We start from the raw sequence: 22,017 nt of genomic DNA, 5'->3' as shown, positions 1-22,017 counted from the left end.
ATTTGTCATGAATGGGGTAATTCCTCACAAGAGGTAATTTTTCCTCATTTCTCAGCTGATATAGGAAGGGGTCAAGGACTGAACACTTCCCCTTCAGAACAAAGTCCTCAGCTACCAACAGAGCATCAAACCCTGAATCACATTTTGACAATAATTTTTTGTCAAGTGCCCTAATTCAAATTACTTTACTGAATTATATCTTGCTTTATTTTCATAAAGGGAGCACAGAGGGAACTTATAAATACTTGTTACAGCAGTTACCTGTTTTGTTTAGTTTTCCTGCAGAGAATGACATTTTGGACCTTCTCTATTACAGGCTTCAACTTGCTTCAAAAAAGCCCATGTTCATGCTAAAAAGGATCTGTCTGTAAGTTTAGAAACTCTACAGCAGGAATGCAGAGTTTCTCCATGAAACAGCTGACTTAAGCTTCGAAAATCCTTCCAAAGCCATGTGCATCACATGATTTCCACATGAAATATTCATCTTAGGATGTTCTTATTTTCATAAGCTCCTGATAACTGAGGGAAATGGCAAATGGATGTTAATATAAAGGAGTTGTTGGCTTTGAGTTTGCATTGAAAGCATGTATATTCCTGCAGTATAAACAGGAAACGTCTGAGACAGATATTTAACCCATTTATTCTGTCTCCCAGCAAACCCCTTCAATGACAAACACTTCTTGTTCAACACCTGCCTCACACACATCTCCACTTTTCAGTTTTTCTGAAAATTCTAACAGATGTCAGAACTCTCTCAGGTACAGTAGGAAACTTCCAAAACCCCCCACTTAAAAGACTTACTGCAATGAGTCTGCAGACAAGTTACAAAATTTTAAATGGGGATATTTGCATTGACAAGACAACTAAAATTCAACACAACACACCTACAGATTTTCTCCCATTTTTTTAAAAGTCTCTATAGTTTTATCCAGAGTTTTTTATAAACAGAAAAGAATAAGGAAAGGTAATAAAATTAAAACTGTCTATTTTGGAGAAAAGGACTGACCATTCAGAGTCAGACCACTTTGGACACTCATGGTCCTTGGTCTATCAGGCGTGCTCTGTTGTGAGAACAGCATAATGCAAGGTCAGGTCAGAGAACAGTAAGTAACCCCATATTTTGTTTTAGTTTGGCAGGATTAATCTTGAAACAGGACTTTTCTTTAACTCTACAGAAAAATATGTAACTATTTCTGGGTCTTCAATTTATTGCTGTGGGAGCAGGTAGGCAGAGAAGTACAGAAATAATGTTCATTTTGGTGCCATAACCCTACTTCCAAATTCCCCAAGACTGTTCTTTCAGTAATAAGATAAATATTCAAATTAGATTCAAGCAAGCCTTTTAATTAATTTAATATGTATCAGCACACACATGAAATCCTTGCAGTTAAGTGCCTGCCCACATTTCCAAGAAACTTTCTGTGTAATTTGCAGCAATTACTGTCCACAAATCCCAGATTCAGTGGGGAACTTAAGATACTTTGGCTACTTCCTTATAATACAGTTAGAAAACAACAGTGAAACAAAGCTGTGTTATATAGAGAGTTCACAGAGTAATTTATAATTCATAGAGTTCACTCTCTTATAAACCATTTGATTTCAAGCAGCTACTGAAAAGGAAAACCACTGCAGAGCTGAAATCAGTAATAATTAAGTCATTTCATGCAGGAAAAAATTGGGCAAAATGACACTTAAGTTTTTTGGAGCCATTTTGGGGGTCTTTTTCCATGCTTTCAATGTGGGACAGCACTGTAGCTGGCACTGCATCTTCAGCTTTTGTTAAACCAATTGAAATTTTTGTTTTGATCCCAGTGCATCCTAAATTGTCTCTGTTTTCAGTCTACTCTTTCACGCTGAGTTAAGCATTGCAAAATCAAGACTAAGTTCCTTAAGTGAGCAGACATTTTTACTGGGCACACACCTGTACACTAGAGAATTAACCAGGTCAGCTTTTTTTTTCCTCCCCCAATACACCTATCAACCTAACCTCACAGTTTTCAGGAACTTGGACCCCAAACTGAAAAATAGATACAATTTCACTATTATCACAAACCTGGACTAGAAGGGGCTGCCATCAAGTGTCCTGCAGGGTGACCCCAGAGAAGGGACAGGGACAGAATGACAGCCCCATTATCAAGAGCATTCTTCTGTCCCAGCACCCAGACATGTAAAGCTGATGGGCCTTTCAAAACACAGATTATTGCCATACTCCAATGACAACTGAAAAAGTAAAAACTTTAAGTTCATAGCTCTACCTACTACATCCTATGTGCTTCAGATGTTGTTTTCAACTTGACCCCCGAGAAACAAAAACATGAGTACAAGATATGAACTAGATTTCAAAGAAAGATAGTCCAAGACACTAGATAGTCCTTGAGAGTCAAGGTCTACCAGAGTTAAAAATCTTATTGATTTCAGTGATGCAAAATCTAGTGCTGCAATAAATGAGCCGGGGTTCTCCATACTCTATAAAGAGCAGCCATGCAAGGCAGACATCACAAAACTCACTTCTCCCCACTCACAGTGGGATTATGGCTCCTGAGACTCAAGGATGCAGCAAGAGATTTAAGCTATTTGAACTTCCCAGTCAGAGATCAGAGGTACAGGAAACTCTCACCCAAATAAAAAAGCTAAAAAAAAATCAGGCTCACTGTATCATAAAGGACAACTTGGAAGAACTAAATCAACCTTCAAGTACAAAAAAGTGAAATGAAGAAGGTACTGGACACCTTTCCCTGTGTAGTGAGGATAAGACAAGAAATAACAATAAGCTGATTTTTTTTTTGCAAATGTAGTGTTTAAATTAGATTAGATGTTCTGAAAACTTCCTGTATGTTTGACTATGGGAGCAGTTCAACTGCTTTGGAAACTCAGAAACATTTTAAGAAAACTAAGTTTTCCTAAAATGAGGGTGTCCAGTGGCCAGGAATAGTGCAGGTATAACCAACCTTTCTGATGCAAGTGCACAGCTGAATTAAGAGGAGACTTGCAATCCACAGACACATTAGAAATTGATTCTAATCCCACACTTATTGTGAGCCAAGCCAAGCTCTTGTGTGATATTTTTCATTCACAGATCTCCATCTCTTTATAAAGACTCAGTAATTAAAGGTTCAACCCAAAATATAACCAATACTTTTCATTTAGGATCCTAAACATTAATCAATGTATCCTGCACAGGGGGTTTCCCTCCACACAACCACCCTACAAGAATCCCCAAATCTTCTATTTTCTCTGAAATAACTGATGAGTTTTGGACACTGCAAGAGTGAATTCCACTGTAATTGAATAAAAGTGTAGGATCCCAAATTTGGTTCTTGTTATATAAAGTGAGCATTCCATATTTTCATATGAAATGTAAATTTAACCAGAAGTTAGTTAATGCCATTTTGAAATTATTTGATATCTTTCAAACTGCCATTAATCCTTATGAGGAGGAAAAACATAAATTCTACCCTTCATCATCTTGATCAATACTACATCCCAAAAAAGGAACTCTGTGAGCCTAACAGAAGAGAAAATGAAGCAGACCTTACTTTACCAAATATGACAAAAATGGACAATTACCCCTAAGTACAGGCATAGGAATACCCAATACCAGTATTTCCAATTAAAGTTTTTTTTTTTTCCCTTGGTAAGAAAACAGATAGCTCTCATAGCAAATTGAAATTATTCTTTTATAACTAACACCACGGTCTTTTCACCCTCTCTGAGGAGCGCTATCATTAAAACTAATAAGATTTCTTTTTGTAAAAAACCCCCATCTTTTAAGCTGAAGAACATCAGAATAACAGATTGTGAAATGTGCACTCACCAATGCAATCCCCATTTGCATCCTGCTTATATCCCATGTTGCATTCACATCTGTAGCTAGAGGGGGTTGGTATACAACGTCCATTCAAACAAAGGTTGGGATGGTGCTTGCAGTTGTCTATTGTCTGATTGAGTATTGCTAATATAAAAAAAAATCAGAGTGAGAGGCAAATGTTCAGATTTTCAAATGGAAATAAATATGAATATTATACTTGGTTTCAGAAAGGATGTTATCAGGTGCACAAACACTTATAAAAAGCCTTTCTCAAAGCACTATCTGTTGACCTGACAGTAAACTAACAACCTTTCTTGGAAAAAAAACCGTATTAGACAAACATTCTTAAATATGATTTACCATTTCTGTCTATAGCCTGATAGGCCTATCAGTGAACTCATGGATAAACCATGATTTGTGTAAAAGTCAAAGCAATTCTTGGTGTACCTCAGTAATACTTCTAACACTTTATGATCTCAATGGTTGTGATCCCAGAGATGTGTTTACACATGTCATAAGCAATGTTTACATCCAGGAGACTTCTGCCAGAAAATTATTCACCTTGGGCTTCCAGCCAAGGCAGTGCTTCTGCAGAGTAAGTAGGTTTTACAGTTGGAAGAGAAAATACAGAAGACAGTTTATTTTAAACCCCAGTGTTTTTTTGAAAACACTTAGAAATCTGGAGTTTTATTAGTGCTGACAAAGACACCTCAACAGGGACAACACAGGCTCGGGGACTCTGTAACTGAAGTCAAGCAAAAACCTCTTCCTTTGATCTTTTGTTGAAAAAGGGGCTCCCGAACTTCCTGATGTATCAGCTGAGGTGTTTAAAATGTGCTTGAACGGCAGAGTCATTTTTAAGTGGTAAGAACACTGAATCATACCCAGACTGAGCAGCAAAAATAAAGGAAAACCAGAAAGAACAGTGAAAAAAAGAGTGAAACAAGTCAGAACACAAACACTTACTCAGCCCTGTAATGATTGGGCCACTTCCAGCGGGATTGTGACCACCTGCTCCTACCCCTGTTCCTCCCACAGCTGGGGAGAATCCATTGCTTCCTGGGATGGGGATGAACCCTGCTCCTCTTGGTCCAAAGCCATTTCCATTGCTCCCAGGAAGGAACCCATTCCCTCCTGCTCCGCCGCGCCGGGAGCCGCCTCGGGCAGGGGCACCGTCCACACACAGCCTGCGGTGGTCATCTGCCAGAGAAGGACACACCAGGTCAGCCTCTCTCTCCCTTTCAAAAAGAAAGGGTCAGCTTCTCCTGTTTTCATGCTACAAAATCCAGGATGGCAACTCCTCATCTCCCCCTGCCACTCTGAACCTCCCCTGGTTGTGGAAGGTGCTGCTTGAGGAAGGGCACTAGAAATAATAAAAAGGAATGCTGTAATTTAGGAGTGTTTGTTCAACTATTTGTTGAAACTGTCTTGATGTGCTGACAGCAGCACTGTCACACCCTGGTCTCTCGGAGGTGTTGATAAAAAAAATAACTTTCATTCATTTACCTAGAAAATACTAGGGATGTGCACTATTCCTCTCTGAGCAGAAATGAAAGAACAACCTAAAATTGGTGCATTCTAGTTCAAAGTAACCCAAAATGCAACAGAACAAGAGAGCAGCTGTTCCTTTAAATCAAAATTAAATATGGACCCTAAGAGTCATTTCCTCTTTGAGCCTGACCACAAAATCTTTCCCATTTCCCAAAAACTATTTCCAAAGTCAATAAAAGGACATTAAAGAAACAAGTGCCAAACAACTATGGACCAAACAGAAAAATGGTTAACAGATGGTAATATCAGTATTAAAAACACAGAAATGAATAATAATGCAATCCATGACCTTATTTTTTTCTGTTCAGCCTACATTTTAAAGCAGTTTGAAACACCCCAATGACCTCCACCCGAAGCAGAATGAACAGCAAGAAGGCAAAAATAAACCAGCCAAGCCAACAGGGCACTCACCAGATCCTCTGACAGGACACACCTCAGGGACAGAGCCACTGGCCCAGCAGTGGCCAGACTCACAGCAGCACTGCCTTCTGGTGAACCTCCCGGGCAGCTCCTGTGCACAGCGGCCACTGGCAGTGCTGGAGAAACAGCTGCTTGCTCTCTGATCTGGAGGTCAAGTTAAAAACAAAAACCAAAAACAGTGACCTTGATGCCGTTCTAGTTTTATCTTTCTTTCTTTTATGTATTCTCTGTATCCTTTACACAAATACTTGCAGCATTGTAGCCTTCTATCGTAGCTTAGTTTCAACATTTTCCTGGGCAGAAAGATAAAACAAATTCCCTCTGCCGTCTTGGTTCTCCTTAGACACCAAGCAGCTTTCACAGATGAGACTTTTGTAAACAGGGCCTGGAACTCATCCTAAGAGGGGAGAATCCAGAACAGGCTTGTCTATTTTTTGGGCCAGAGAAAAAGGCATCAACATGAGCTGTCAAAGCTACCAACTCTCGTTCACCTGAGGTAAGGGTGAAAATGCTTTACAAGCTGTACTAAAAAAAAACCAACAAAACCAAAACAAACCAACCAAACAAAAACTCCTCCATGACCCAAAATGCACCCAATAATTATCTGACCCACGTGTTCCCCATTTACTGCAGGATCACACAGGTGAAGTGGCTTTAGCCTTGCATTAATCCACCGTGCAATCCCAAAGTCTGCTCAATGCAATAGGACTTATGGATGATATGAAAGACACAAAGCAACACAAACAAAAACTAGATAGATAGATAGATGGATGGATGGATGGATGGAGGATAGAAATCCTATTATGCCAAAACCTGAGTTGCTTCATGTAGCAACAGCAAACAAAATGAATTAATTTAATTAATTTTTTCCTTCTTACAGATGGATAGATGTTATGGATTAGATACATCCTAGATGTATCAAACCAAAAAAATGCTATTCAGTCTGCTCTGTTCAGTTGACTGAAAGTACAGCATTTAGTAATGCCATGTGAAAACTACTCCCCTTCAAGGGCACATGATATTTTATTGTCACAGTCCTGAATGTTGTCTACAAGTGCAGCTCAAGTAATTTGAGAAGATATGTTGCTGATTACAGAAACTGAGCAGATCCTAGTAGTTTGTTTGAAAGCAAATATTCATCTTAAACCAGGAAGAATAAAATATTTTGGTTTAAGGTTTACATCTTTCACTTTTCTCCTAAGTAAATGAGAAATTACACTTCTAGAATATTTGAACCATTATAGGATAGAGCACACAAACTTTCAGACACATTGTAACATAATAACCTCCTCTCAGCAGACTAGGGCGTGTGATTTTTCTGCAGCTGGTTTTGTGAGCTAACTTTAAAAATCAAATTGTAAAACATGCCAAAATCCACAGAAATTTTGATCCTATTGGATCACAGGTTTTCAGTATTCCTGAGCCTAGCCACAATATGTTTGAAGTTGGTACTCCTCAGATGAACCTGAATAACAGGAGGTGGCTAGACTGTTTAAAAAAATTATTACTTTTAAATCACTTGAAGGTCTTCTGCTGCTACTCACTTACCTAATTTATCTGCAAGTCAGAAACTCCTTCAGAATTCCTATCCCTTCTCCCCAATAGGAGAAAAAAGAGCTTTGAGATATCTCAAGATCTTTGAATTTATGATGAATTTAGAATGATCTAGATCTTTGAGATCTAGAAAATACATTACTGTTAGAAACTGTTAAGGTTTTTTACACATGGTATGCAGTATTTGTATTTAATTGATCAGAATGGTTTTAATCACATACTTGACACATTCATCTATATATAAGAAATTAACACACGTGGTAATAACAAAATGGGTTTTTATGGGGTAGCTATTAAAGAAACTGTCCTGTAAAAGTTGCAGTCTATTGAAATCCAGCACTTGATTTGCTTCATTATCTCTTTCTGACAAATTAGTGGTACATCAGCATATGCTACTTAAGCAGGATATTGAATGCATATTTTAAAACTATACATATTTAAATATGCAATATTTATATACATATTTAAATATGTGACACTCATATGCATATTTAAATACATGATAAATGAATAACATTAATGCAAATTTTAAAAATGAACTTTTGAATTTATTTTTGTGCCTTGTGTTGACCACTAAATGTTAAATTAAGCTGTGTGAGATGGGATTTAAAGCAGCAAGGATAAATGTTTGTTCCTTTAAAACCAAAGTGAGCTTAACTTTTGGGCTCATGAGATGCAGACTCGAGAAACAAAATATAATTAACAATTCCTGTGTTTGCCTGGACAACTGAGTGAGGCCCTGGGGTGGGAGGAAGTGCCAGATGGCTGGAGTACCTACCAGGAGTGCAGGATCCATCCACAGACGTGACAAAACCCCGTGGGCAGATGCAGAAGTAACTCCCCACAGTGTTGGAGCAAACACCGCCCTCACAAACCCCTGGGATGACGCTGCATTCATCAATATCTATCCAAAAAGGAAAGGACATGGGATAATTAGCAGAGCACTTGTACATGCTGCATTAAAAAGAGGGAAAGAGAGGTTTTCTGAAATGAATATTCAACTCAGTAAGATCTTGCTGGTGCTTGGCTACTGAACATAGCTCTGTTTGCCACCTGTTGGAGGTTTTCCTCATGCATGCACTGGGTGTTTAACACTTCAAGCCACAGAGTACACGAGAGCAGGCTGAGATTTCCCTTTCCTGAATGACTGAGTGCCACCTCTGAGAAGCACAGAACAGCTGAATGCCAAAACACACATCCTGCTTTCTGGCTGGAGGAAGAAGGATGGCACAGCAGCCAGCCAGGACAACTCTGGGTTTCCTGTGACCACACAAATATTGCTCCTGACTGCCTTCTGGCCCCCTAACATTCCAACTGTAAGAAAGAATTTTGGCCAAGCCCTTCAAATGCAAACGAAGCCTCTGATCCATTCAAATATTCCTGACTGAAAGCACTGGTCCCACCTGAACATGGAGGCAGTTTTGTGTGTAAATGTGTATAAATTTAGGGAGATGTCACCACGCTGATAAATGAGCTGCTGTGTGTGATATAAGGGGCTGCCAAATTCCAAACCAGTGGTCCAACAGTGCAAAGCCCATCAGAGCAGTTTGAGTAGGGGAGTTTGTAGCTGGCAAGTGAAAGATAAAGGAAGTTTTTCACCACCTCTGCAAAGCTGCAGGGCACAGACCATCCTTCCCAACTGGCTGCATGCACGGGACTTTAACACTGTCTAGGGCTCTTGTCCAAGAATGACAGGAAGCTGGGAAGGCGAAAAAGCACCTTTCTGAAATCTAGGCAGTGATCAGAGTGGAAGGAAGACTCCACAGTCTTCTGCATGTGGACAGAAAAACCAATTAACATGGAGAAACCCTGGTGGAAGAGTAATTTATTTAACTTACTGGAGCAGTAACAAGTAATTGGATTTTTTGTTTCACTGGTTTTCGAGCCAAATCTCCCTCCCTCCTTCCCCCTCCCTGGTTCTTGCGTGTGCAATTATTTCAAAATATCGCTATTACCTCTGACTGGAAATTTTGAGACTTCATCTCAGGAAGGGCTATTTTTAGTGAGGCTGATTGAAAAAGTTACTCATTTTCTTCCCTTCCCCCCTCCAAAATACATAAATTAATGGCCTCAGGGAAAATTCTCCAGAGATAAGTAAGAGGAGATGCTGTGTTAAGGATAAAGAAGACTGGTGGCCTGAATGGTTCCTGTGATGAACACAGGATGGGACTGCCAGTCAGAAACAATTTAAATGTGACAAAAATTTTGCAGATTTATTACCCAGTGAGTTTCTGCCAAAAAGGCCTAGCCTGACTACCTGCAATTCAGAATTCATGGATTTTACTGCCTGGGAAACCAGGGTTTTATAAATAACTGATTTACAAGTATCAGAAATGGGGCTCTTAACTGCCAAATTCTGGGAAAGGGTTCCTTGAAAATAGTTTTAGTCTAGAAAACAGTATTAGAAAGTAGCAACACTTGGTAGGACCAAGTCTGAACAGCATACAGTCTAATACAATTATACACTGAAGCAGAAAAATCTGAAATAGATTTATTTTAAGGGATTCTTTCTATTTTGGTGCCACTTTTTTTTTTTTTTTTTTTTTAAAGGCCTTAATCTGAGTCTTAACCTTTTGATATCAACAGTACATAGAAGAAATAAATCTTTTTGGAAAAGCAACAGAGGCATCCTACCTCTTAGAATACCTTTAATTGTAAATGGTGTCATAACTAACTACATCTGTTCAACAAGTATAATGTATTTGCTATTTGAGAAGGATAAGAACACATTTATTAGATCCCTGTAACACAATAAATGATACTCCACCCCTTTTGTAAAGCAGCAAGCATAACTGCAAGTTTCTCTCTCTTCTCAGTTTCTCTACATCTTATTAAACTTTTACAAAGATGTAAGTTAACTCTGGGAGGTAATAACATCCTAATAACAAACAGAATTTCATTCCTAAAAAGGCAGTGAAAACTCAGTAGTGTCTGTAGACCAAAACTTTAAGGCACAAAAAAAAAAATCATGGAAAAAAAAAAAAAAGAAAAAAAAAAGTGAAGGGTTTGGGGTTTTCTTTAGCTAAGAGACCACATTGGTGGACTGGATATCTGGAATTTGGTACAGTCTCTGTAATGGCCTTTCCCAATTTTTTTCAACTGTTAATGGTATAAAACGTTCAGCATGGACATTCCTACTTACTCTAATAACTGCTGTTGTTTCCAGAACAACAGGAAAAAAAATCCTAACCCAAAAAATATGTCTGGATGCTCAGAGGTAAAGAATAGACAGGGGATCTCAAATCTCTCCTTCTTAAGTAGGAGAATTGCTGTTACAGTAAAGAAAGTCTGAGTATTTATAGCAAGATTCCAGCCTCTGAACACTGGAGCCTTGACTATTACTGACTCCAACTTGGATTTTGTCCTTTGCAGCCAGTAACATTTGAACTGCTTTTCTGTACCTAAAATAGGGAGAGTGAGCAGAAGACTCCATAGCATCATCATTTCAACACAATGTTTGTGACAAAAAACCCTCAGTAAAATAATGCAGTTTCTATTAAATAATTTCTCTACATTATTTAATAGAAACATATATTTATGCGATTTAATATCACCTAAACCATAATACACAGGTTCTGTTAACTCACAGGACACCAGTTCCTTACATCCTTCCCAATGGCTCAACCCATATCCACATCCAGATGAATATAATATATATATATATATGTAACTTCACTTAAATTACCAGTCCTATTAAGTGAAAGTGCAATTGTTTGACAGGCTGGCTACAGTTTTTTCCTATAAATTTAACCCTGAGAGATTATGAACATACTTAAAGCACACAAGTTAAAAAAGCCAGAATAGAACAATGGTTTATCTTTTATTCCCTGCTCCACTGTTAGAGTAGTGTAAGCACAGTATTATCCTGGTATAATTTTGGCATTATCACCTTGGCTGTGAAGTTTCACAATGCCTTTTTTCCCCAGAAAAGATGGTAAAGGCTGTGAGGAGAGGGTTGTTATTTGCCTAATTCTCTATGGGGAATTGTTTGACTGGGGAAGGTGTGACCAGGGACTAATTAGTATTTAACTTTTACCACAAAGGGAAAAAGTTAAAGAAGTGGCAGGGGCTTGAAAAGGAAGCCAGAACATAAGACTGCTCTGCAGCAGGTTGCCAACAACAGGACATGAAGACCTGTTGACTATTGAACCATGAAATTACAGCAAAATCTGACAGCAGATGATGTTTCACTTCTATTATGCATGCTCCCATAAGCATCACAGCTTTTTAAGGAGATCTGTGTTAAAAATACATTCACCTTTTCCTGTGGATACGATCAAGGAGAACTCCAGCATAACTATTCCAACAATTAAAGCTTTAGGCAGTTCAAACAGAATGCAAAGAATGCTCAAAGTACCATTTTCAGAAGAAGGGAAACACGACTCTGAGTAAATCTTTTTGGCATCAAAAGGACCACAGTTAAGAGAATCAAAAAACAAAGCGTACTTCTAACAATAAAGAATGAATTGTGGGCCTAGAAAGATAGACAAGAGCTGCCTCTGAGAAACAACTACAAACAGGTTAATTCTGTGGGTAAAAATCAAGGACTAGACCAATAAAGGACATCTTGTACTAATTTGTGTTGAAAGCCAATGAAAGGAACTTTTACTCCTTCTCTTTCTCCCCTCTTTCTTTCCTTTTTCCCTTCTTTTTCTCCCTTCCTTTCTACCTCCCTATCTCCCTCTCTTCTCTTTCACCCTGTCCTCTATTTCAAATCCAGCCCCCATGTACTGATAGCAGGAGGTGAGGGACAAACATTCCAATTTCCATGACAAATGTGGAATTTCCTAACACCACTTTCAACTTTCCCTGGAATTTTGTTGTTCCATTTCAACCATGAGCATCTCTACGCCTGCCTGCTCCCTGCCCTTTCAGGTGCAGAGCAGAAATTAAAACTAGTCAACACAAAAAAACCAGAAAAAAACAAGAAAAGAAACGAATGTGGAGGGCAGGAACAGAAGAAAAAAACACCTTTGGAATTTTTAATTTTTTTTACTTAGGTGTTACTTGCAACAACACCAGAAGCAACATTTTCACTGAGAAGGCATCATATTTAAACTGACTATATTACTTCATTTTTCAATTTTCTGTGAATATTGTACTGTAGACAAATATCAGCAAAACTCTGAGATTATGTCCAAACTTGGATACAAACAATTAATTTGTTTGTAACTGAATACTGGGTGCAAAGTAATTTGGTACCATAATTAAATTGCCAGCAAAAAGCAAATCAAAGACTTTAATAACAAACTCCTCTTATTGGCACAACTTAAATGTTAAAGCACCCATTGGTTGAGATGAAGTCTGAGAGTTCTGATTTCTTTCAAAGGCATGAAAACACTGAAATCAGTGAAGTCTTCAGCAAACTCACAAAAACTTAACAATTTTCCTTCACATTATTGTGAATTGTAAGCCCTCTTAATTGCATCAAAATGTTTACTGACTAAATATGGTCTATTAAACTATAGTTTATTAAAGGTGGCATACTTTTCATCTAAAAGAGAAGGGCATTACCTTGGTATTATTCACTTACCCAGCCTCATCAAAACTGCCACATTTGCTTTCACTCTGTAGTCAGTAGGCCAAAAATATCTACCTGAACTAGAATATATCTTTTAGAAAAAAAGAAAACCCTAGTAACTCAGCAGTAGTTGTATGTTACTCATGCAGTTTTTATCAATAGTTCTGAATTTCAAAGAGAAAAAACACTTTTTTTTTACCCACAAGAGTCAGACAGAAAAAAACATCTAATGCAAAACAGAACAGCCAAGTAGAAAAGATGGGAAGTTGAAAAGCAGAAACAAAAAACACAATTCAGTGATTTTATGCCTGTCCAGCAGACACTACAACTATTCAATAATGTTCATTACTAAAGCCCTCTAATGCTCTGAAAAACCCCTTTTAAGGTATATTCTCCTCCAGCATAACTTACCATCACATTTTTGAGTGGCCTCATTCTGTTTGTGGCCCACAGGACACTTGCACTCGTACGAACCTACAGAATTAAAGCAGTTTCCTCCTTGGCAGACTCCAGGGATAGCCTGGCACTCATCAACATCTGCAAACACAAAAAAAGGACCCAGATCTGAATACCTGACATAAGACACATAAGTTACTTTCAGTAACTTCCTGTTGCATTTCATTGAAGTTCTGTTTCCACTTCAAATTGTGCTGGGTAGTTTGGTATTTTTGTTAGTTTTTTTGTATTTTTTTTTATTTGCTGGTTTCCTTTGGGTTTTTTATTTGGTTTGGTTTTCTGAGGATTGGTTGTTTTTTTTTGTTCCTGGCTCTAATTTGGTTAAACATAAACCATATTTCTGCACTTTTTTATACAAAACTGTCCAATAGAACAGCTCTCCTGGTTGGCTCACTAAGTACCTGTCCCATGAAGTTACCATCCAGGTGTTTCAGGAATACTCTGGACCTGTTCCAGCTGTGTGATGCCCCCAGGGTAACATCTGGCAAGAATATGAAGCTCCTTTTCAGGTGGATGATCAAAGCCCTTAAAAGGCACTGAAATTCTACCTGAGTTTCTAGATTATAGGGCTCCTTCAGTTTTTATTCCTCCTGGTGCTTGTGCTAGAGATAAATCTATGGTATTTGCCTTGTCCAGCCACCTGCTTTTCCATTTAAGCCAGTTCAATTTCTCATACCCAAGGGAAGAAGGCAAGCACTTTATGCAGGTTTGGGGTTTTTTTTGTTAACCACTGGACTTGGGTTTAAATACATTTTCTGAGAAGTTTGCATTTAGCTCTTGAGTCCATACTGATTTAGCCAGCATACTACCATGTCCAAAATGCAACAGACTGCAGAAGGAATAAGGACTTTATCAAAGGCATAGACTTCCTTAATTTTCTTAAAATTTCTTTCCCCCCCTAAATAGCAGTGCTTGCTGCTTGTTTACTTGGAAATCAAACATTTCATGTCTCAAGTATTTTAAGGAGTGGGGGGCTGGACTTGGTGCTCTCTAGAGCTTCCTTCCAACCCAAATTACTCTGTGATTCTGTGAACCTTGACATGACTTAGCAACACCTAGAGAGAAGATGGTTCCAGCATCCATTGATACACAGCCCACCCAGTAGCTCCCTAACAGGCAAAACATGTGGTGTTTTGTCTTCTGACCCCAGAGCCTCAAAATGCATTTATCACACACAGCGTGCCTGTGCCTTTTGTCACTTATTAACACTTAAATTAAGTTTCTGGGGTCAGCAGATCAGTTGTTAAAAATCCACTGCATGTCTGACACAGTTTTAGATGTCAAAGAACAGTGACCTAATGGCAGCAGCAGGCAATGAACACCTCCCAGAAACAGAAAAGATACCACTGGAGGCCTGAGGTGAACTAAATTTTAAGCTCTATCACTGCCAGTAATTTCTTTCAGTTGTTTAAAGGCAGCAAATAGATGCTGAAGCCTGAAGAGCCAATCCCAATGATGCAATGCATCACATTTACATAATATTTAAGTGTACCTGCATCTGTAAATACAATTACTGTATTTAAGCGTAAAGAAAGCAAGCATACTCAACTTTAACCCTAGCTTAAAGATATATACATGCTAGAAGGCTGATGCTTTTTTTTTTGTCAGTATCACCTTTTGCAGAAGTTTGTTTTAATATATTGTTGGTGTTTTGGGACTGAGAAAAGTCAAGAAGAACAAAAGTATTTTATTAAAAGGGTGTATTTTTTCAACTGCTTCCTAAATGCTATTTTAGGATGTAAAAATATCTTTTTCTTAAAATACAAGCAAATTGAAGCTTTTTTCTTTTTAATGTCTTTTGACAGGCTAAACCACACAGGAGTTTAAGCATTATTAACTATCCACTTACACTTTTAAACCTCAACCACATTAACAGAAGAAACTTTACCATAAACAGCACACTTGATTAATAACTCTCAGCTTTATATACAAAAGTGCAGTTATGTTACAAATTAAGCAGAATGTTTCCATGTGCTCAAAGTCTAATATCTGGTAAGGGAAAAAAGATTTTGTGCTTTTGCAGAGTTTTCTCTGCAAAATGCCTGTGGGATTTGCACAGCTGACTTTCAACATGCACCTTCCCTTTCTGATCTTTGGGCTGTTTCTCAAAAAAACTGTGAAAAACCAAAAAGCTCAGGAAAAAATAAATCCATTCAGATGTTAGACACGAATTTTGAATAGTTTTTTTATTTACTATGGTAGAGACAACAATTATTCAAATTTAAAAAAAATCTCTCTTTAATTCTGCCTGGAATATGTATGGGGAATTTCTTTGTAACTAATCTGGCATGTGGGAACTAAAAGGTGAAAAGAATACAATGGAAAACTCTTGGTTCTCCCTCTGCATCCCAGAAAGCAGAAATACTGCACACAACAGAAATAATACCACACTATTTTTCCCTATTTTAATAATTACTTTCACAATAGGAGGATGTGATCTGAGACAACACTGTCAATATCTTCAGTAATTCAGACAACATTAATACCAAGAACTAGATTGCAGAAATAAATCAACACACTTCATTGTTGAAGATGAAGTTGAACCTTCATCTGTACTCTCTCTCTTGTCCAGTTCACATCAGTTCTATAACATTCAGACAGTGTATTCCTACTGCAGAACAGATTTTTTTGGACATAACCATGTCAGCAACAGAGGCAGGAAGAAGAACCTTCCTATTTTCAAAATCTACTCAGCCATGACCACTCTTCTCTCCCTAGGGCAAAAAATTATCTGTCTGCAGGGAAAGGGTGTAGGTGGGAAATGGGGCTGCTGAGGAATGCAGGGAGGAACTGAGAGAACATCCAGCACAGGATTTCTGCCATTATGCTGCTCCCAAGGCCATGCAGAAGTGGCAATAAAGTTCATTCAAGCAGAACACTGAAGTTCCTCCTGCCTGAATTCTTGGAATGAGGGATGACTGAACAGCTACAATTCCTGTTTAAGACATGACTGAATAGAAATTTTGGGGGGTGGGGCGGAAGAAGAAAAAAGAAACACAACCAAATAATTTGAATTTTGATTGGTTTTGCTTCTCTTAGGTTTTTTTAAACCTGTTCATGGCAATAATGAAGTTAACAGTACTACTACAATGTTCTGTATAAGAACATTACCCAGAAAATATCATTAAACCTCAAAAGGTGCTAAAGACCCAATTAAGACTGAATCATGCAAATCCTTTCCCGAGTAGGAGCAACTTCCTACTCAAGAGTTATATGTTGTCAAATTTGGATATCTAATACATACTGGAATTATGACACATTTTCCAACAGCAAGGCTTGCAAGTTCCACTGATGTTGAGTTATTCATACCAAATCCCAAACCTGGCCAGGGACTGATGTAGGCATTCACTTCAAAAATGCCAAACACCTGAAGTATGGACTGAGTGAACCAGGTCTACCTGATACATGACAAAGATAGTTTTACTGAATACCAAAGGTGTTTGTAGTCCTTTCATTAAAGTTTCTGTAAATCTGACCTCCTCAAAAGAAAAAAAAAAAAATAGCACTTAAAAGCAGGACAGATCCCTCTGTTTGTTTCTAACAACCTCAGAGAAAATATCTGGTTTCTTCTGGTTTCTTTCTTTCTATTGAGGATGGCAGAGCACCAGAACATGCTGCCCAGGGAGGTCTGGAGGCATTTCAACCCCACATGGGCACACTCCTGTGTCACCTGCTCTGGGTGACTCTGCCCTGGCAGGGGGTTGGACTGGATGATGTCCAGAGGTCCTTTCCAACCCCCATCATTCTGAGGTTCTCTGATCTTATTTCAACAGACTCTGCACTGTAAATGTGGAGTTTGGAAAGGTAAAAAGTGCCACATGCAGCCCCTCCCTGCATCAAAGTGGGCTGGTAATTCATAACAGAGCAGACATGGTGCTACCTGCTCACACCAGAGCTCAGGTCAGGAGGAGTTACCAGGACTCAGAGCTTAAAAGGAAATGATTTGACTTCTGGAAGGCAAAGATTCTGCAAAATAAAGAAATTCTGTCTCTCCCTTCTCCCTGAAGAAAGGCCAAGAATTCTTCACCTATGCCCTGCCATCACCTTGGAACAAGCCCAGCTGACATAAATACAATCTGAGCTTCCTATTTAGCAACTATAAGTCAAAAATGTAGCAAAAATTACAGCTGTTCAAACTTCCTTTGTTTACCCATCACACAAAGTAGACTATCACATTGTTTCTACACTCCCCAGCAGAATTTAGCAACGTGGTTGAAGGGGTAACTTAAAACTACTTGCCAGAGGGAATATACTGCCAGAAAAAGAAAACACAATTATTGTGGGCATGGGTGCTAAAGAGCACCACTGATCTCTCACATAATTCAAATGCAGCCCCAGAAGCTATGTCAGGGTCAGGCTGGCAGAGCAGTTTCAAGGACCCATTGTATGTAGCCAAGTCATACAATGGAGCTTGACTTGGAGATTGCAACATGCACCCCTTCTGTAGTGCACTGTTTCTGCCCCTGACACTGTTATGAAAAGAGTGTCTAAAACATATTAATCACCTCAAGACGAATGGCAAAACATAAACTGCTGCATGCAGGCAGAGGCCTAGCTCTGACACATAAGGAAAAACAACATCAAGTATTTTTCCTTAGTATTGATTAATAATCACTTTTTTCCAGGCACTTAAGCTTTGTTCTCTAGGTCCAGCAGCAAAAATCTGGAGGCAGCAAAGCACACCCGGATTTTATCATCAGCCACAGGACCACACGCAAGGAAAACAACATTCCAAGGGCACTGCAAGGCTTCCAGGGTGACTGTCAGAAGTGAGAGTTGTCACACGGAGAGCTCCAGCTCACCTTGGCAGGCTCCAGTGCGGATATTTGGGATGAAGCCACGGCGGCAGGGCTGGGGCTGGGCAGGGCACATCTCGCAGGGGTGGCCCCAGGCTCGTCCCACGGTGGCACAGCACAGGGACTTGGTGCACACAATCCCCGTCAGCTGGCCCTGGCACATCTGCTTGTTCACCTGCGTGAAACACGGGCCTGTCCTGTAATCTGGGGGGGGGGAAAAGGAAAGGTCACTGTATTACACAAGGCACTGTGCTAGTAGCTACAGAAAGAATTGTTTTTTAATACAGTAGATACCTCTATTAAGAAAAGCCCATGGAAATTTAAGCTTACAGAAGTTGCACAACACCTTCCACTGAAGATAATTATTTTCATGAGGTTGTCTTCAATTTATTTCTTTCAAAAAGATACAACTAAATGAAAGGCAGCTGGACACAAAACTGCTCTTGAGCATTGACAATGTATCCAGTAAAATCCAAATAAAATCCAAATAAGCAAAATAATTTTACAAACAAACAAATAAAAGAGATCAGATTAAGCAAAGAAGGACTGGAAACTGGTTTTCTTGCTCCTAAGCTACTTCATGGTGATTTATGGGAGGGAGCTAGAGACCACAGCAGCCACACGTTTTTTTTAACTTCACATTCATCAAGATCCATGCCAGAGAGTATCACAGAATCATCATTCCTGCTGGAATGCTTGTTGCAAAATAGTGCTACCTACAGAAGACTAATTGGCAAACCACCACTCATTCTCAGAAGAAAACCATAAGACACTACAACCAATCAGAGCTGTATGCAGTACACTGAATAAAGCATAGAAACTATATGAAAATATACTTTTGGTAGAATATCTGTGAATAGTCAGTTCATTAACAGTGAACCTGTATAAAGAGAACTTCATTTATGTTTTAAGTCAACACAAACTGGGACTTAATTAACTGAAATTTTCAAGGAATAAATAAGAAACAGCTTGTTGCTCTAAGCCAGATTTCACATCCTTATGGAAACTCTTAAAAAAGAGTGAGGGGTGAAATAAAGAAGAAAATGCAAAGCTTTTACTCAGACTCAGTCACATGAAAGAAGGCACAACAGTGGGGTTATGGCTGCTCCAGCAGCTGTTCCACCCTCTTCTTTCTTCCTACCAAAAGCAGGCTGCAATACCAATTTTTGGTAACACACTTATCTTCCACATACTTTCATTAGGGGGCAGCTGGTCTCACAACCAAGATGCAAATGGGACAACCCATTGCTTTCTATAACTTGATACTTTCACCCTGAAAAAATAACAGCTTTGACATCTTTGGAGAGAAAAAAAAAATGGTCTTCCCTGTGAGATGTTATACTAAGCTTCCTGGGCTCTTAAAATGAAAGCTCTAACAGAAGCAAATGTTCCTTTCCATCTCTTTGGTAAAGATCACTGAGGTATCAGCCTAGGAAAGACTTCTGCAATAATTCATACACATTGGTAGTCAATTTCAGCTGGGCTTTTCACTTTAAATAAAGTCAACCAAGTACACTAGTACAGAAATGCCTGATGATAAAAAAAGATTAAAAGATCTTAAATACCCAGTAAGGCCTGTGAGCTTTAGTATTTCTTGATTATCAATACAAGATAGTCTTCAAAGTTACACTCTGAGCTTCCCCTGTGACCATCAAGCCACAAAAATGGCACTTTTAGTAAAAGAAATACATTATAAACAGAAAATCCTGTCCTGGCTCCACACACTCAGAGTTCAGTTCTCCATGGGTGAATGCCCTCTATAGTGAAATCAAATTATGACTTATTACACATCCTCAAATTTCCAAAACCTGCGTTCAGTAGGTCTGACAATCATGATATCCCAGCTCATTTAGCAATTCCTGTTCAGGAAATAAGTAGTTGTGCTGGACAGTGCTGTATTTTTTACAGCAGCAATTCCCCAAGGTACAATTTTTTTGTAGGACAAATCTTTGGATGTCATGAAGGAATCACAGTAGGAACAGAAATTCAAACCATGTATTTCTCTGTTTAATGGCTGGTGACCCACAAGAATATCCTGGCCAAAGATATTCTGCATGAAGAAGCTTGGAATTTGATCAGAGCAAATTAAACTTGAAACTCAAACTAGACTTGTGAATTGTACCTGAGTTCCACTAGCTTCCCATGAGACACAAAATGATTGTGTGTAAACTCTGTCAAAACTAGCAATGAAAAGTTCCACTTGGAGAGTGTTCTCAATAGAAAGATCAGAAAATTTAACCAAGACACCAAGGTATGTTTGTTCAAAGGATGATGAATGAAGGTACAAGAAGGGGTGATACCAATACACCTATTGTTTATTATATCCCATTAAACAGAAATACAGGCTCTGGAAACCACCTATGCATAGGTGCTTTCCCATGCCTTAATAAAGAAAATGCGTTAATCTACTGTTCAGATTCTGTAACCAAGCAACATTTGTCAGCATAAGCCTGCAGCACAGTATCTATTCAGAGATATGCTTTAAAATAATATTAGCATTTTAAAATTTTACTGTAATTGGACATATTATGCATTAGTGCACCCATTTTAAAAACCTTTACTTGCTCAGTTTATCCAGCACGAAGCCCAAAGGTAAAGATACTGATTAGTGGCTGCTCTTCTATACTACAAGGAAAATTTAAGATTTTAAAATACAAAGCGAAGGTAAGCATGTTCTGGTTAATGGTATAGTTCAGCTGTTTACACAAAGATCTGTAGTCACACAGTAAAATTTACACCCTGGAAGCAAGTACAATAAAAAGAGCCTATTTTGAAGATACTATGTAGCTTCTAATGAAGCTGTGGATTTGTTTCACACAGCCAGTCAGATTATATTATCATAATGGTTGACCAGACCTTAAAAATTCCCACTTATGAATCAATGACCTTTTCCATATGGGTTTGCTTGTCTTATACTTAGGTGTTTCTTCATTTGTTCCTTTGCCAGCCCTGCTGATGGAATAATTTTGCCAGAAAAAACATATGCTGAACATAAGTTACAAGTTATTTGTTACTCTAGAAAGGGTAACTGCTTTGGTGAAAGAAAGTTATCTTCAGCACATGTGTTACACAGTTCTGTTTTTTAACTTCAGAAAATTATATTCAACATGCACAGTGACCTGAAAAATGACAACCTTTATCAACAATTCAAATTGTTAATGTAATTAAATTTAATGAGTTTTTTCCTGGCATCAAGGAAAAAAAAATAATCAAACCATTGACTTAAATATTTAACTATGCTGCAGCATTTCTATTCTGTCATAAAAGTGTATATTTCGTATTCTCAAATGGAATTATTCAACTATTATGGTTCTTGGGTTTCGTTTCTTTTTTTCCAATAATTCCTTTTCAAAATTCTAATTCTACCTGTAATTAAAAAAGTCTAGTTCACAGAAGCCTGAGACAAGGAGTTGCAATGTTGAGATTTTCAGTATTGGTTCAGTATCCATCTATTTTAGCTTTCTTCCTGTTCTTCTGCCCAAACAGATTATTCAGATGAAGGTGTAAAAAACCTGTTCTAAACAGATATGGAATAGTCTGTGTGCCACATGTCCTCTGTGTCTAACATCCACTAGCTATAAACATGAAACATAATGTTTTACCTCCCAAATACCACCTACTGTCACTCAGGACAAAACATTAAAATATTTTGGTACATGTGTAAGGATCCAATTTTTAACTGAATTTTGTCACTACTCCTGCTCTTAAAAATTTCACCTCTTCCCAGGTAACATGAAAAAGTGAGGCACAAAGAAAAGTAAAAAGGTAACTGCACATTTTGGAATGACCACTGCAAGCTATCTGGAAGAATATTAAAATTTGAGTTCCCTTTCACAGGGGAGCACAGACTGAAATTTTAAGGTTCTGAATACCAAAATACTGTTCCTGTGAGAAATCCAACAGGGGTGCAA

At 38.4% G+C, this 22,017-nt stretch overlaps 1 protein-coding gene across 1 annotated transcript in view; it reads right to left on the bottom strand.

Annotated features, from left to right (window-relative positions):
- FBN2 (fibrillin 2) overlaps positions 1-22,017 on the bottom strand; it is a 119,410-nt gene that overhangs the window by 77,743 nt on the left and 19,650 nt on the right. Inside the window, exons 6-11 of the mRNA XM_015615266.3 lie at positions 18,113-18,310; positions 13,266-13,391; positions 8,112-8,237; positions 5,771-5,923; positions 4,775-5,008; positions 3,815-3,952 (exon numbers count right to left, since the gene is read on the bottom strand). Of these exons, the coding sequence (XP_015470752.1) occupies positions 3,815-3,952; positions 4,775-5,008; positions 5,771-5,923; positions 8,112-8,237; positions 13,266-13,391; positions 18,113-18,310 (975 nt within the window). The remainder of the gene's footprint in view (positions 1-3,814; positions 3,953-4,774; positions 5,009-5,770; positions 5,924-8,111; positions 8,238-13,265; positions 13,392-18,112; positions 18,311-22,017) is intronic.

Source organism: Parus major, chromosome Z (genome assembly GCF_001522545.3).
Source record: "Parus major isolate Abel chromosome Z, Parus_major1.1, whole genome shotgun sequence".
Classification (NCBI taxonomy): domain Eukaryota; kingdom Metazoa; phylum Chordata; class Aves; order Passeriformes; family Paridae; genus Parus; species Parus major.
Note: the sequence above shows the minus strand (reverse complement) of the source record. Positions and strands in the feature narration are given on the sequence as shown.